The 18238-nt window shown below is 31.7% G+C and overlaps 1 protein-coding gene across 2 annotated transcripts in view; it reads right to left on the reverse strand.

The window, feature by feature from the left end:
- Positions 1 to 17825, reverse strand: part of IRSp53 (Insulin receptor substrate 53 kDa) — a 633215-nt gene extending 615390 nt beyond the window's left edge. For both annotated transcript variants that reach the window (XM_072523036.1, XM_072523035.1), the window contains exon 1: positions 17544 to 17825. In XM_072523036.1, the coding sequence (XP_072379137.1) occupies positions 17544 to 17588 (45 nt within the window). In that variant the 5' untranslated portion in view covers positions 17589 to 17825. The remainder of the gene's footprint in view (positions 1 to 17543) is intronic.
- Positions 17826 to 18238: the final 413 nt, after the last annotated feature.

The raw sequence follows: 18238 nt of genomic DNA on the forward strand, positions 1-18238 counted from the left end.
AGTGTGAAGAACACATGACAACCACACAATTCGGCTTCAGGGATGCATTGGGCACTCGACAGGCACTTTTTGCAGTACAAGTTCTCTTTCAAAGATGTAGAGACGTGAATTGTGATATATATATATATATATATATATATATATATATATATATATATATATATATATATATATATGTGTGTGTGTGTGTGTGTGTGTGTGTGTTTTGTTGATTACCAGAAAGCGTTTGATAGAATAAAACATGACGAACTGATGAAAATATTAAATTCAATTGGTCGAGACAGCAGAGATCAAGTCTAAAGCAATCAAAGTTAAACCATTACATTTTTTAAAGGACTGTAAGTAGCAGTTAAAACTGTGTTTTATATAATCTGGTTTTGGAAAAACTAAATGCTAATTAATCGCGCTATTTCTAAATGATAACAACCCTAACATCCTAAATTGAGCTTTGTGGTATCAATACGACTAGGACCTATTATTATGCGACCGTTCATAATTATTTGAATGAAATATTTTCTCGTCGTTTGATTCTAAGGTTCTAAGGTTATAGGTTGCCAAACCTTACTGATTTTTAAATTTCAACGCCTTGTAAGTAACTTTAAGGCAATAGTGTTACAGATTGCTGTTTTTAAAACTCTGTTGTCTATTTAATTTTGACAGAAAAGATATAGGTTTTCATTTAAAAAACAAATGAATGACATCATCAGAGCGCTAACGGATATATAATATATATATATATATATATATATATATATATATATATATATATATATATATATATATATATATATACTTTAATAATAGCAATTCCTTATATAGGTAATTGGTTTAAACATCAGATCTTTATTGTACATTTAGGTTTAGAAGCTTTTGCTTCAGTTTTTGGTAAAAGTGTGTTCATGTGAAGTCGTTACATTTCTTGGTAATTTTATTTAGGCCATCTATGATATTCAAAACTCGATTTTAGAGAACGTACAAGAGTCTTTGAAAACACCTACCATGTTGGCAAACAATGAGTGGATGACACAAGAAATTCTAGACCTGATGGAAGTTCGACGGCAACACAAAAATAGAAACATTATCGAATACCGTAAAATCAATAAACGCATAAAAAGAAAAATTAAGCAAGCCAAAGAATCCTGGCTTGAGAATTTATGTAAAGAAGACCTCCAAAAAAAGCATGACAGTTTCAACCTTCACAAGAAACTTAAATATACTGCAGGAATTAGAAAACAGAAAAATGCTCACATACTTAAAAGCGCGGACGGAAAAATTTGTGATCACGAACAACAGTGCAAAGAATGGGAGAGTTACATCACTGACCTTTTTGACGATGCTTCTAGAGAAAATGCTCCAAATACTGCCTGTGACAACCAGTTAGACAGAGGTCCCAGTATACTGAATTCGGAAGTCAAAAAGGCAATACAGCAAGCCAAAAACAATAAAGCACCTGGACGAGATCAAATTCCTGCTGAGCTACTTAAACTTTTGGATGAGGAAAGCATTTCCTGCTTAACCACTTTCTTCAACAAAATTTACAACGAAAGAAAAATACCAGATGATTGGTTAGAGTCACTGTTTATAACATTACCAAAGAAAAGCAGGCCCACCAAATGCGATTTTAGACTAATCAGTTTGATGAGTCACATACTGAAGATACTCTTACGAATTATACAAAACCGAGTATTCCTTGTATGTGAAAGTAGGATGGGTAATAAGCAATTTGGATTTAGAAACGGTCTAGGAATTAGAGAGGCACTATTCTGTATGCGCGTTCTATTACAAAAAAGTTGTGAATTCGAAAGAATGTTTATGTTTGTTTCATCGACTTCGAGAAGGCGTTCGACAAAGTACAACACGATACACTTTTCGATTGCCTACGGGCAGCAGGACTTGACCACTATGATATAAGACTGCTGAAATACTTATATTACAATCAAGTAGCCTCTATCCAAATTGAAGACAGTCCGACTGAAAAAATATCCATTAAACGTGAAGTACGGCAGGGTTGTGTTTTGTCACCCACTCTTTTTAATCTGTACTCTGAAGAAAGCTTTAGGGAGGCTTTGGATGACAGACAATAGGGAGTAAAACTAGGTGGAGAAGTAATCAACAATATGAGATACGCTGACGATACAGCCATTCTTGCAGAAAATTTACAAGATCTCCAAATATTACTAAATCTAGTCAGTGAAGCAAGTTATCGGAGAGGCCTAAAAATCAACATTTCAAAGACAAAGTGGATGGCAGTTGGAAAGATCAATATATGTAGATCAAGATCTGATTTCTCTTAATGGAGAGGAGATCGAAAGGGTAAATCATTTCAAATACCGTGGCAGCTGGTTAAATATAAATTGTGACTCTGATGAAGAGATAATAACCAGGATCGAATTATCACGTAAGGCTTTTATGACCTGGAAACCAGTTTTATACAACAGAAACCTGTCGATGAATATTCGTAAGAATGTCCTGAAATGTTATGTGTGGTCCATCATATTATATGGTTGTGAGACATGGACGTTAAAAAGCACAATGCTAAACAAGTTAGAAACATTTGAATTGTGGTGCTATAGACGAATCCTAAAGATATCGTGGGTTTCGCACACTTATAATGAAGATGTTCTTCAAATCATCAATTCAGAACGTCTGCTCATAAATACCATAAAGAGGAGAAAAACAAAATACTTCGGCCATATAATTAGAGGACCTAAATACCATCTACTTCGCCTTCTAATACAAGTAAAAGTGAAAGAAAAGAGATGGATTGGTCGAAAGAAACTTTCATGGCTGCGTAATATTAGACAATGGTGTGGTTCCACAGTAGAAGAATTATTTCGCGCAGCAGCCGACAGAGAAAGGTTTCAGGAAATTGTAAACATGATGAAGGCCAACGTCTGAATACGGACACGGCACTCAAAGAAGAAGAAGATATACGGAACTGCGGCAAAAGATAATGCTGCTTTAAAAGTTTTTTCGTCTTTGCCAGTTTTTTTCCATATATTTGATTAGGGTTTGCAGATTCAAATCATATTTATTTTTAGTTTAGTTTATAAGAAACAGTAAAAAAAAATATACACTTTTCTCAAAACTCATGTCTATACATTAACAGAATTTACAACGGGTGCACCTTGTACATTGATTATGTCAACATTCTTAAACCAAATTATATAACTTGAGTTGAATGGTCGCATAAAATGTTTGGCTTCAGCCGTGTCTTTTTTATTCGTGTATACAAAATATCATGTAAGACATAAGTAATCAATTATATAATTTTACGGGAATTCTGCGGTGTACGATTAGACAACCGTTTAATTTTGTTGGTTTGTATATTATCCCTTGTCATGTCAGGCTATTTGTAAAAGTATGATTTAATATTGTCAGAAATATTTTTTACTACCTACCTGGCATTTATTTCTACCTCATAAAAATCAACTCAAGTTAGTGTTTTATGTTATGTTAAGAACAAGGAGTCGACTATCTGCTCAATTAAAAGTTGGACATTTTTTATATTATTATATAACTAATAGGTACATACTTGTGTATAATTTTAATAAAGTTTGGAGAGAACTAAAATGGTAATTTACACTCTTCTTAAGGATCTTTTTATTTTGGATCTATTTGGATTTGGGATCTCAATTCTTTCAGTTTCTTTTTGTTTGGAGTAATATTTTGAATTTTGATAGAACTAAGTTGGAGCTTGAATTTATGTCCTTAGTGAATTTAAAAATAATACTTTTTACTTTTGTTTTGGAGCAATGAAAATCGTAATTTTGCTCTTTTTTCAGTTTTAAATTGTTTATAACTCAAGAACGATCAAGTTTAGAGAAAAATTATAAGATACCTATTTTGTTTAGGATTTTCCAATAAATTTTAAAAAAATTGTTGTTCCAGTCGAAAAAATTGATTGTTACAATTTATTTAAAAAAAAAAAATTTAAAACAATTTGAACCACTTTTTGCCTGACCGACCTCTTGAACCGTATGTTGGGGTATCTCATAAAAGTGATTATGCAAAATAATATAATGGAAATATTTTTTCGAACGAACCCGCGCTTTTTGTCTTGTCCGCTAAGTCATCTAAATTTTTAGAAGAGATATAAAATATAAAATTATAGTTTGTTTTTCCGTTTAAAACGATTTAAAACAGTTCGAAGCAGCAGATAACATGCTATACGTTATTAGTCGTTGAGCCAAACTGAATTCTAATTTTTGTTAAAGAGTTATTGTTTTGTTTTAAATATGCAAATGACAATTCGTTTTTCTTATTTGTCTCGAAAGCTTATTAATTGTTGTATGTTATTTCAGAAGGATATTCGACTGTGCCAAAAACAATTTAAAATAGTACCACAATAACCAGACAAGCACATTAGTAACTTTTTAGAGTTTTTTTGAGCCAGTTACACTGAAATGTGATATGTAAAATGTTGTTACAATTTAAGTTTATCAGCCGTTTCATGGATACCAAAAATGTAATTTAAAAAAAATTATCTAAAACAAATTCAGGATGGCACAACAGCAAAAAAATCATCAGCTTACTGCACTATAGAAGGGAGATATAGCAGACCTGGAAAGATACAGACCAATCAGTCTCCTTAACCATCTTTATAAATAATACACCAGAATAATAACGAACAGATTAGAGATAAAGCTGGATTTTTACCAACCTCGGGAACAAGCCGGTTTCCGCCCTAATTACGGCACAAACGATCACCTGCAGTGCTTAAAAACCCTGATAGAAAAAACTAACGAAAATAACCGTCCCTTGGCATTGATATTTGTAGACTTTAAAAAGGCGTTTGATACAGTGGAACTACCGTCCATCTTAAGAGCACTACAAGATTGCAGGGTTGACCACATATATTGTAATATAGTTAAAAATATATATGAAAATGCCACAACAACCACAAGTCTACATTCAGCAACTAATAAAATAAAGATAAAAAGGGGAGTCAGGCAAGGTGATACCATGTCACCAAAGCTGTTCATTACCGTTCTTGAGTAAGCATTTAAAAGACTAACATGGCAACAGAAAGGAATATCCATCGATGGAGAAAGATTAAACCATCTACGTTTTGCGGACGATATCGTGCTTCTGTCAGATAATCTGGGAGTGATCAAAGACATGCTCCAAGAACTGAATGACATACTACAAGAAACTGTGCTGGAGATAAATTTCGAGAAAACCAAAATTATGACCAGTATGGTCCCAGCAAAGAGATACAGATCAATAACAACAAGGTAGAATTAATCAATAAATGCACATACTTGGGTCATGAAATTAGAATAACCAGAGACAACCAAACCTGCGAGCTAAATAGACGAATCACGTTGGGATGGGCGGCATATGGAAAGATGAGAGACATTTTAAAACAAATACCCCAATTCACCTGAAAAGGAAGGCATTTAACCAATACATCTTACCAGTCTTGACCTACGGAGCAGAGACCTTAACTTTAACGAAAGCTACTGCCGAAAAATTTAGGGTAACACAAAGGCGAATGGAGAGATCAATGCTGGGCCTGACCTTGAAAGATCGCGTGAGAAAAGAGGAGATACGCCGACGAACTGGCGTAGATGATAATATACTGCGAATCTATAAACAAAAGTGAAGGTGGGCTGGACATGTTACTAGAATGGAAGACGGAAGATGGACGAAGAGATTATTGGAGTGGAGACCAAGAGCCGACAAGCGAAGTCGAGGCAGACCACCCACCCGATGGACCGACGACCTAAGGAGAATAGAAACAAACTGGATTGCAGCAGCTAGAGATAGAGAGAACTGGAGACGTTTGGAGGAGGCCTATATCCAACAATGGATGTGAAATGATGGATGATGATGATGATGATTACTGCACTATAGTTTTTAATATAAGAAATGTAAGCAATTATTGTTACTCTGTTACAGTTGTACAAGTACCAACTTAATACATTAAACACCTACTCTTACGATTGCTCAATATTTATCACTCACTGTATACAGTAAAGACAAGCCAGAAAACACTCTAAAGACACCAGTGCAGCGAAAATTTTAACTTAATTTACTTAATGTATTTTAGGATCTCAATATTTACAGAATTTAATTTCTCTACTTTGGGAACGACCCCTTATTTTGAAATTATGATAAAGCTTCTTTAGCTATCGGGAAATTGCAATATTCCTAGGAAGATTGAAAGTAAGCGTAATGCGAAGAAAACTCGGATTACGACCCCAGCGTTGATTGGCTAATTTCCTCATTTCTACCACCTTCTCCGAGACTTCGTTTTCTTTAGACTTTATATTTTATGGTATTAAGTAAAATATTTACCAAGACGTAAAAAAACTAAAGCAAAGATTGAAGAAATTAATTTAAAATAATTTTCAGCTTTAAATTTTTTTATAGTTTAATAACGGTAAAGAACAATTTTTCTGTTTATTGGAAAATAATTCAAATTTTTATAGTATACAGGGTAATTTCAAAGCAATCAAATACAAAGTACCTTTTGATACCGTTATTCAATTTTACTAATAGTACCTATAACATAGTGATAAGTTTTGTCGTTATTGAGATACAGGCTATTTAGAACATGTGAGTATATCTTTACATTTAGGGAATAATATGCTTATTAAAAAGATAGTATTTTGACATCGAGTAACTTATGAAAAATTTTACCGTGTGGCTACTAAAACAAAATTTTTTAATAATAAAAACATGTTCTCTTTGTGTATTGTTTTCACCCATTTTACAACATTAAAATGAGAAACCCTTGAATTATCCACGTATGTCTGTCCGTCCGCAAACACATCTCCTTCGGTATTTAAAACAGATAGACTGACAAATTATATATCGAAGGAAAGCTTATAGAGTAAACATACCAGTTATTGGACACTGCTAGTTATTCGTTATATAACATCCCAATTATTTTAATTGAAAACAAGAATTCTGTTTCCAGTAGTGAGCTAAGTTTTGTTGAGATGTCGCTATTGTACTATTACTATCAATATTGACATAAATAACATTTGATTGACGTTTCTGTGTTGCCGCCAAATGTGAGATTCTTTGTTTATGCACCAAAAAGATGGTTTTCTTAACATTTTTTTAGGAATCTTAGGTTAGACGAAAAGATAGAATTGGCGTCATTGTAGGTAATTTATCTTCACATTCTTCGAATTTTTTGACTAATTTTAATATTTTAATGATGTCACTGAATATTTCACCAGCATAATCTGGGCAAACTGCAGAGTATTTAAGGTCTACTTGTCGACAACCACACATACTTTCACAGTTTTCCTTAACCCTTAACCCGAAACATTGGTCTAACGGACCACAGCGAAAGGATAGTCTGCTAATGGCGGCAACAGTGTGGGCCGCATGCACTGTCCTTTTAAATACCTTCTTATTATAGTGTATTTTTATGTATGAGAGAGTAATAAAACAATAAATTATGTATGCAAATCCCTAAACTGTTGATACGGGTGACTCAATAAAAAACAGATATTTATCAACAAGTTTACAGAAGTATATAGGAAAACAATTTTAAATTGAGTATGACCACCAGGTATAAAGTTTGAAGCAGAATAGAATACAATAATTGTGAGGATTACTAATCCCTAAATAAGGTTGCCAGTGTCGGAGTGATGGAGGTTAACAGGTACTAATGAATATGCAAGAAATGTAACATGTTTATTTTATTGGTTATATATAACCAATAAAAGTTTAATAAGTACCTACCTATTTGCAAAATAAAGTTTAATTCTTTAGATAAAATAAAACGTTTTATTTTATCTATTTGCAAAATAAAGTTTAATTCTTTGCCTATTTGCAAAATAAAGTTTAATTCTTTAGATAAAATAAAACGTTTTATTTTATCTGAAATGAGTGCATTCCACGAAGTAAGGGTTTCAACAATCAAACATTTAATTCTTTAATTCCAGGAATCTACGACAGTAATTGACTAGATAATTACCTTCTAAACTTATTCCACAGAAAATGTGATAGTGGGTTTTTCCATTTTGTATATAGGAAGGTCCAAGTGGCGTATTCAAAATTCTTAACAGTTCACTAAAAGTAGGTGCTTCAGTTGCAAGGTGCAGTTTATTGTGTATACTAGTGTTATGGAAAATTTGGAAGTGCCGTGTAAACGCCGAAAAATTGGTCCTCTAACAGTTAATGAAAAAACATTAATATTTAATTGTTTTAAATCATTTACAGACAAACGTTTATGTGAAAGTGTTGATGAGACCGTTGAGTTAGTTAGCAGTACACTTGGTGTTGAGAAATCTACGATTTACAGAGTTATTAAAGAAGAGAAATGTGGTAGTTTTCAAATGCCACGTAATGCTCCAGGGAAACCAAAATTTCAAATAGAATATCATTTTAAAGAAGGACTTCGACGGAAAGTGCATGAATTCTTCTTTAGACAAGAATTTCCAACATTGGATAAAGTTCTTGTCCCAGTTCGAGATGATAAGGATTACCCAGAAATGAGTCGAAGTACGTTATGGAAACTTTTAAAAGAAATAGGCTTCCGCTGGAAAAAGAATCCCAGAAAGTCTATTTTATTAGAAAGAAGCAATATTGTCATATGGAGAAGACATTTTCTAAGAACCATAAAGGAAATGAGAAACCAAAAAAGAAAAATATTTTATCTTGATGAAACATGGATCAACGAGGGTCATACACCAAATAAATTTTGGCAGGATGAAACTGTTACAAGTCAAAGGCACGCTTTTGTAAATAACTTATCTACTGGTTTAAACCCACCATCAGGAAAGGGACGCAGGCTGATAATAGTACACATTGGCAGTTCAGACGGTTTTGTTGAAGGTGGTTTATTAACTTTTGAATCAACTCATACCGGTGACTACCACGAAGACATGAACGCTGATGTCTTTCAAGAATGGTTCGAACAAATGATAGATCTTCTTCCTAAGAACTGTGTAATAGTAATGGATAATGCAAGTTATCACTCCAGACTTACAGAAGGACTGCCCACAACCAAGTGGTTAAAAAAAGACTTGCAGAATTGGCTGAGTTCAAAAAATATTACGTACCATCCCGGATCTATAAGAAAGGAACTTTATTCGTTGTGTGCCCTTCATAAAGAAAAATTTTGAAAAATACGAAATTGATGAAATTGCCAAAAATCGTGGAATGACAGTACTTAGATCCCCACCATATCATTGTGAATTAAACCCGATTGAACTGGTATGGGCACAGATAAAGAGTGAAGTTTCAAGAAAAAATACCACTTTTAAAATTCATGATGTTAAACAGTTATTTTTGGAGGCCGTAAATAATGTAAAACATGAAAACTGGGAAAAGGCAGTAAATTACACTATTAAAGAAGAGGAAAAAATGTGGAAGCTGGACAATATTACTGATAAAATGATCGAGCCAGTTATTATAAATCTTGGTTGTGAAAGTTCATCTTCTGAATCTGATTTGGATTTGTAACAAGTAGCTGTAAGTTTTATATTAATATTTTTATTCATCTATTTAACATACCTTAGACGGTTTTAAAAACTCTTTTTCTCTTTTGTAATTTTTAAAAATTAAAAAAAATGTGAATTTTTTAAATCCCTTTTCAATGTAGGCCAGTCAGTTCTAATATAGTGTGTGATAAAAGAGGTCACTTTTGTTTACATACACATAACACTTTATAACACTGAAATAATTCATTTATTTTTTACAATTATTCAATGTAATTTTTCAATTAATCTTGAGCACGCCCATGGAGTGGTCGGAGCTACCAGTTAAAATTATGCTAATTACTCTCTCGTTCATAAGAATAAACTATAGTGTAGAACAAGCATAGTTCTGCAGTATCGTAGCGATCGCTTTAGTGTTTACGTCGTAGTAACAGTAGTTTTCAAACCGTGTAGGTCTAGTAAGCTAGGTGTTTCGAATTGCAGTGTTTTTATAATAGGTCTAGGAGGCCACTTGTTACGGATTGTGTACTGATAAACAATAAGGTATTTCATATTTTTTGTATAATAAACATAATTACTCTAAAACATTTTAATTTTGTAGTAATAATGGATAGAGCAGGACCTAGCGGAACTGGCCGTAATAAAAAAGTAAATCTGGCTGACCCAGATTTTGAAAAGAATATACAAAGATTACTACTTGCCGACGATCAAGATTTATATTTATCATAGCAAGGGAGTGATGAGAACATGAAAGATGTTATAGATGATTCGGATGAAGATCCCGACTATGTAATTCGGCAAAGTGAACCCTCTATCAGTGAAGAATCGAATTCAGATCACGAACTTTTGGAATTAGATGAACCGTCGAATTATTAACAATCCAAAACCGACTTTTTACAAGTAGAAGGGGATGTAAACATATTCAAAGGAAAAATGGTTTTCAGTGGCAGGGAACGAAGCCTCCGAGAAATACAAGGACACGGACACATAATATTATTAGATAATTACGAGGCCTAACAGCGGTAAGCAGGACTCTGGGAAATAGCTCTTCTAAATCACATATTTGGAAGTTGTTGATTACTGATGTAATGTTGGAACAAATTGTAACATGGACAAACCAAAAAATTATTATAATGAGAGAAAAGTTATCTGATTCGACTAATACATCAAACTACAGAAGCACAAATATAGTTGAGTTGAAAGCTTTGCTTGGGCTTTTTATGCTATCTTTAATTATAAAATATTCTCATGAAGATATGTTTCAACTGTTTTCTAAAGATGTTTTGGGTCGGCCAATATTCAGAATGACGTTGTCTTTGAAAAGATTTGAAACACTTTTGTCGTGTCTTAGATTTGACAAAAGCATGGATCGCGAAGAGTGGAAGAAAACTGATAAAACAGCGGCTACTCCAAATATTTTCAATAATTTTGTGACTAATTGCCAGAGGCTGTACACGTTGTCAGATTGTGTAACTGTGGATGAGATGATACTTCCATTTAGAGGTCACTGTGGTTTTCGAACTTACATGCCCAGTAAACCTGCGAAATACCGCATAAAAGTAATGTGCATGACAGATGCTAAGAGCTCGTATTTCTATAATGGATATCAGGGAAAGATTCGGATGGTGTTGGACTTTTAGAAGAAGAACTGCTTTACAAGCCTGCTCAATGTGTCATTCGACTATCCAAACCAATAGAGGGCTCTAACCGAAATATTACTGCTGACAACTATTTTTCTTTAATAGAGTTAGTTACAGAGTTGCAAAAACGCCACCTCACGTATTAGGGTCCAGTAAAAAAAATAAGCGTAAAGTTCCTTTGGAATTCCAGGCTTATAAAAGTAGGGAAATTGGTACAACACTCTATGGTTTCTCCAATGACATAACCTTGATAGTTATCATATGTACCGAAAAAAAATAGAGCTGTTCTTTTATTATCCTCTGTGCATCACAGCAAAGATAATTAATTAGGAAAACCAGAAATAATTCGATACTATAACAGTACAAAACCGGGAGTTGATATTTTAGACATGAAGTGTGCCGATTATAGTGCATACTGCCGGACAAGGCGTTGGCTCTTAGCTGTATTTTATACACTTATAAATATAAGTTCAGTCAACAGTTACATCCTTAATCTTTGTTACAAAGATAATAAATTACTTCCACGTTTTAAATTTGTAAAAGATTTGGCCTTTGAACTAATTCAGCCTCATCTAAGGCAAAGACTTGAAACAAATCTTCCCAGAGACCTTAGAAAGCAGATAGAGATTTTTTTGGGAATAAATCCCGAAGTGCCTGTCGAGAATATCGGCGACAATGTTCTAGATGATAAGCTTCCCAAAAGAAAATGATGTAGCATTTGTCCATCACTATAAATGAGGAAGACAAATTATAAATGTGTGCGTTGCTCAAATGCTATTTGTTTGGAGTGTAGTAGAAAGGTTTGTGTTACCTGTCGACAAAATTAGTAGATAGCTGTAGTATTTTTTTGTTTTATCTAGAAATATATATGTTTGTTTACTTAATTACGCCTAATAATGTTGTTTTCTATATTACACATTTTGTTTTATGTAAGTATTATGTATCAATAAGTTTTTTTCGCTCGTTTATACCTAATAAACCCTTTAATATTTTGCTTTCCTCTTCAAATGCTACATTTAATTTTGATTTATTTTAATCTTTACCTATACTAGTCCAATAGACCATATGTTTCGCATTAGCAATAAAAGTACTATGTTTTGGATTAAGGGTTAAGTCTGGGGTGCTGAAGTTTTAAAAGTTTTGATTGAAATCCAAATTTTTCCATGCTTTTCTCAGTCCCAGTCCTTAGAATTGCAGTGTTTGCTGGTGATTACCTCCTAACACTGTGGAAATGAGCTACATCTTTTTTTGGCGAAAGCGATGATAAGTTAAATATTATTTTGGTCACTGTTTTGGCAAATCGTTTGTATCTCATGCTGTTACAGCATCATTATGATTTCAACCATATAAAGGGACAATTTAAACGTTCGCCAATAATAGTGAGCAAAGATGGCTCGGCTTTCTCACTAAAAAAGAATGCTGTTGCGCTAGCTGCTTCTGTAAAATTTTGATGCATTGAAGTTTGCCAATCTTGTAAGCTACTAATGTTCTGTCGTCTCCTGAAAAAGCATTTAGAAACAGCAAATTTTCTGCAATGACGTTGCTATATATAAAACTTAAGGGACAGTATTGCCTTTTAAATTGATGCCACTTACACCCTTCTAAAGGTTTAAAAAAATTGGACACTTTGGACATACAACATTGGACTGGACAAATTCAGCCTGGTGGACACTAAAACCAACTTCTTATAGAGCAGTTTTAAGAAAATCTATTGGGTCTGTTTTGTTCTTTTCATTAATAAGAAATTTATCATGGAATAATATTGGTACGGTGCTTTTATTAAACTTTATCTCTGTCCATTGGAGCTTTTTTTGCGATGCAAGCGCACGAAGTAGGGTAAGTTTTGTGGTGGTAGAATGAGTCGATAATAAATTAATAATAATATAGGAATGTTAAGAAAATAATAAATTCATTTAAAACATGAATAAAAAATACATATTTCTAAGTCTACTGGTTTGTTTTTATCGTATTCTTACGAGTAATCAAGAACTCGATCAATATTGGAGCGTTGTAAATCTCAGAAAAAATAATGAAATTATACAAATTTGTAGTACAAATAATTAATTGCAAAACCCTCTATAATATTGTTCTGACGTCATTTTATTGGAAAATGACGTCAGAAAAAACGAAAAATTTGACGTCGAAAAATTTGTTAAAAAAATTTTAGTTACCTTTGTCAATAACTTTTTTATTTTCCACGTTACCATAAAAACAATGGAAATAAGTTTGTTGACAATGTAATTTGCTACACATAATGTCATATCTGTAGGATTGCCAGTTTACGATATACAGCGCGAAAACCGTTTGACTCCTTATTCCAAGGTGGCGATTATTCAAGGTACAATCCAGAGAAATTAATATAAAATTAAACAAATTCGTAGTAAAAATTATTCTATGACAAACCCTCTATAATATTGTTTGATTGTCATTTTATTGTAAAATTACGAGAAGAAAGTTAAAATATTCCCAAAAAAAAATTGTTCCAAAATTTTTAGTTATGTTTGTTTATAACTTTTGTATTTTTTATTTAATGATTAAAAGCAACAAAAATAAAGTTAAGACAATTTAATTTGCTACAAATAATGTTTGTAAAACATAAACTTAAACTTAAGCTAATACTTAACATTCCAACACATCAAAAAAATTAAATTGCGTCCTCTAAGATGCACACTAAGGCATAAAGAATGTAACATTTCAATGGACTAATATGCATATACATAGTGCATATCATATTATATAAACTAACTCAAAGCATAACGGATTTCATTTAACGGCAAAGTTAAAATTTTCCTTATACGGAAAAAAGCGTATTTTTGTAATATGCTGCAGTTTGCATTTTTGTTATTAGATCTTTCACAGTTTTGATAGTATAGCCCCCGTAGACTGTAGACTAACTTGATCCATTAACTTTTTTCTAAATGTGTAATTAAAAATCTCTACACCCATTCAGCAAAATGAATTTGTACATTCCTTATCGAACAGATAATCTTTAATACCACATTCGGGTAGAAATGTTGACATTTCCGTTCAAGAATAAACCATAAATTTTCTTCATCCAAACATGTCTTTTTGGAAAAAAAGTCTCTGGTAAATATGGTCCACATATAAGATAATCTTTGAAATTTTCTATTTTATATTTTCCCCAGTACAGTCACTATTAAGATCTTTAAAAAATTAGTGAGTCAATGTGATATTTATGTATAAAACAAAATACATAAGCATTTTTGTTCGTTTAGTTAGCTTTATTATCGTTTAATATAATTAAAGCAAAAATAAAATAACTTACGCACAAAGTTCTGGAGTACAAAAGAAAATTTCTTCGTTAAAAAGCAAGTATATAACATCATACAAAGTTGGTTTACCGAAGTTTAATAATAGGAAGAGAAGCAAATATAATGTTAAACAAGGAATTGTGTGGTCGTATTACTTCATTTTCAATAGCTCTTTACAAATTTGTTTTAAGATCAAGCAAACAATATCTAAGAATGTAAACTTTAAATGTGATAAACAACTTCGCTGATTTATTCCATTATTAAGTCCAAGCTCATGTTTGGCCCAATTCGTTACAGTGACTGACGTTTCCTTTTAAACTTTTCGCAATGCACAGAATAGTTTAACGTCCATGTTTAATGCATTTCGTGAATCCGTGCCAAAGTATAATAGATCTGTTAGATGAAAATCCTCTTAGTAAGCAACTCGCCAAACCAATATTTTATATAGAAACTTGAGACCTAGCAAATATTTTATTTATAATAAATTAAAATACATTCTTTGAAATTTCAGACAATATTATACCAAAATATAGTGACCTTATATAGTACCACGGAATTGTTAAGTGGTATATGAGCTTTATACGAGGGTTGATCATTTTGTGTCCCCTCTAATCCATTTGTAAATGCAAACAATTAGGTATCTGGGCGACTTTATTCTAAAATTTTATACAGCTCAATTACCTAAACGTTGCCGTCCAAAAAACTCTAGACATGAATCAAAGACAACATCTTTGAAATGCTTTGTAAGGAATATTGTAATGAAGTAAAATATTTCAGTGTGCCAAAAAGCCTTTTTAAATTGACTAAATATTAAGAAACATTGCCTCATATATAGATTATGAAATCATTTGTAAAAGCAAGAGAAACACCTACAGATAAATAAGGGGTGACAGAAAAACTGCAAATTTTAAAGGAAAACAAGAATCATTTCAAAAATTTATTAATACTTTTAAAAGTATTGAATCGCATTACTGTCGGTCTTCCACACGTACGTGCTACCTTTCTTAAGATTTTTGTCAATAAAAAAGATGTTCCAAATGTATATTAATCAGTGTTCTCCACAGAAGAGAGTAAAACCATCATGCTTTAGAATGATTTTTGAAGTTATACTTCTATACGCACGGTCGGCGTTGGAAATTTGCACGGGAGTGAATCTGTGAAACCATTACATATGTAAGATAATGAGTAAGAGAGAGACATAAGATATATTTTCTCTCTCTTCCTCTCTCGAGAATAAAAATGTTCCTTTTGTATATATATTTAATATTATAATTATATTATATTATATTATATAATAATATATATTATAATATAATATATATTAATATTATTATTTATGTGATATGTTTTGTATTATTTATTAAATGTTCATAATTATTTTAGGCTTTTGTATTTCAAAATAATCACTGTATGACAGACAACTGTCAATTTTGAAATCCGTTAGTATCATGTCTAATTGGCAAATCTTTTACGTGTTTGGTTCATACGCTGGTGTACGTGAGTTCGAATCCCATAATGAACTTCCTTTTTTATTTTTGAAATATTTAAAAACCTCACGTTAATGTTATTAAATATATGTAATATACGCAAAAATGCTAAATTTTAAAATAAAATGAAAATTTACAACATAATCCGAGTTGTTGGTTTTTTATTTTTATCTTCGTATAGTAAGTTATGTATATTGCCAGTTTTAAATACTTATGAATATTGCATTTTAATTTGTATTGTATTAATATATTGAATTATGTTGCAGTGTATTGTATTGTAATTTTTATATGTAATAATAACAAAATAAACAATGAATTTTACTGCAGAGTATGTGTAATAAAAATTTTTTGCATTCAACTCCTTTTATACATATATGAAAATAAAAATATATATTTTCATTAAAATATTGATACAATCCTTCATTTACTATACTCCTATTACAGGTCAAATGTTTATATACAGCAAACGATGCACCATATACCTATATACCTAATTCTTTTTCTCTTTCTGCTCTCTCTTACCTATAGCATTAAATATGTAATGATTGTGCAGATTGACTCCCATATAAATTTGTAACGGCGAACGCGTGTATAGAAGTATAACTTCTACCGGCAGCCACACCCGTTTTTTTATACTAAGTATATTCTTAGCTTCACTACTCCCCGTACGGATGTATATTGTCTATGCATTCAGTTTGCAGAAAAAATAAAAAGATCTATAGATGAAGAAGAGAGAACAACATTGATTGTTGAAAGAAAAATGCATAAGTTAAGGGTTAATGCATTTTTTGAGTTACTTAAATAGTCACGAGATGATTTGATAACACTATCTTTCGCTGGTCAAAAAAACCTTGTATTTTTTAAGGTCCCCTATCAAAATGTCTACTACTCTAGGCAACTGTATTTGTATAATTTTGCGATAGTCGAGGAAACATCTTAATCAAACCTCACTTAAAGAAATGTATTTTGTATTGGACATAGGACGAATTTGGAAAATTTAGCTTAGGGCTGGTCTTTAGTAATATTGAAAAAGATATTAAAAAATTGGAAGTTACATGGCTCCCAAAAACGTATTTGAAATTGTTTTTAAAAATAGCTACATAAACTTACTAGGGCCAAATTGCAAAGTGTTTTTCTTTTAAAAATACAAACCACTTCTCCGTAAGAAAGAAGTGCTGATACAGTTGCAGATTCTGAAGAAATAATAGAGAAAGCATCTTGTGAGTTTTTTTTAAGATCTTCCTTCTATTTTAGTTTAATATATAATATTTTGTTTCTTAAGTTACTTAATTTTAAAAACAAAATGCTGCCGTTTTATTTTTAGGTAAAGTTTCTTCACCATTACCTGCCATTTGCCATTGTCTTATAAATTAAACTACATTTATTTCGATAAAATGATGGAGATTACCGACTTTGTTACTAGGACCCTCATATATGGTTATATTTATTACAAGGATTACATTAGGGGGAATAAGGCGTGGTAGCTGATGGCATATTTAAATCGTTGCAAGTTTACTAATTAAACGGAATGCCCTTAAAAATATGTTTTTCTTAAAAAAAGAGGAATATTAATTATATTCTTTTGATATTTTAAATTTATATCTACGTTTTTTAATTTACACTTAAATACATTTTTATTATTTACTAATGAATAAAAATAAACCTTATTTTTAAGAACAAACAAACAATAATAAATTAATCTCCCTTTACATGGCTAATAAAATATTTTCAACTAACCTTATAAATGCCATCTACCAGTTTAATAAGTTCTTCTGTCTCCATTTTGCTGCCTTAAATCGAACTTAATACATAACAATTCACTGAGCAAACACTAAGAATCACTTTAATTGTATTTGATCCTTTCTACTAGACTGTTGTTTCGAAAGAGTGAAGAACAAACTTGGCTGCTTTTAGAATTGTTAGCACAGCGCTCGCTTAATCAACAGTGTCTGTCTACTTTTGAAATTGTCAATTTGAGCGAAGGCGAAACGGCAGCACTCCTGATTCCGGAACAATTAACAGATTCTGAAACAAAAAAGAAATAGCTTGTTACACTCGATAGTTTTAATTAGAGAACATGTTTAATTGAACAATTGAGATTAAAGGCCAGTTTGTAGAGCCTCGAAATCATTACAGTTCAAGATAAATTTCAAATTTATAACGTTGTTTTAACATTTCACATTTAGTATATTATTGAGGACTAATTTATATTTCAATGAAACAATTATTGTAAACTTAAAATTGTAAAATAAAATGTCTAATTTTTTAAATTAAAAAATAGGTGCTAATATAGATGTGTTTAAGTTTAAAACAGGGTTAAAATTTGACTCCATTGGAAAAGTACACAGCAAAAAGGAATGTCAGTTTTTTTCATTTTTCGAGTTAAGGTTGGTAACAGTTACTCTGAGTATAGCAGATTAATGTCAACTATC

The sequence above is a fragment of the Diabrotica undecimpunctata genome, chromosome 2 (assembly GCF_040954645.1).
Source record: "Diabrotica undecimpunctata isolate CICGRU chromosome 2, icDiaUnde3, whole genome shotgun sequence".
In the NCBI taxonomy this organism is placed as follows: Eukaryota; Metazoa; Arthropoda; class Insecta; order Coleoptera; family Chrysomelidae; genus Diabrotica; species Diabrotica undecimpunctata.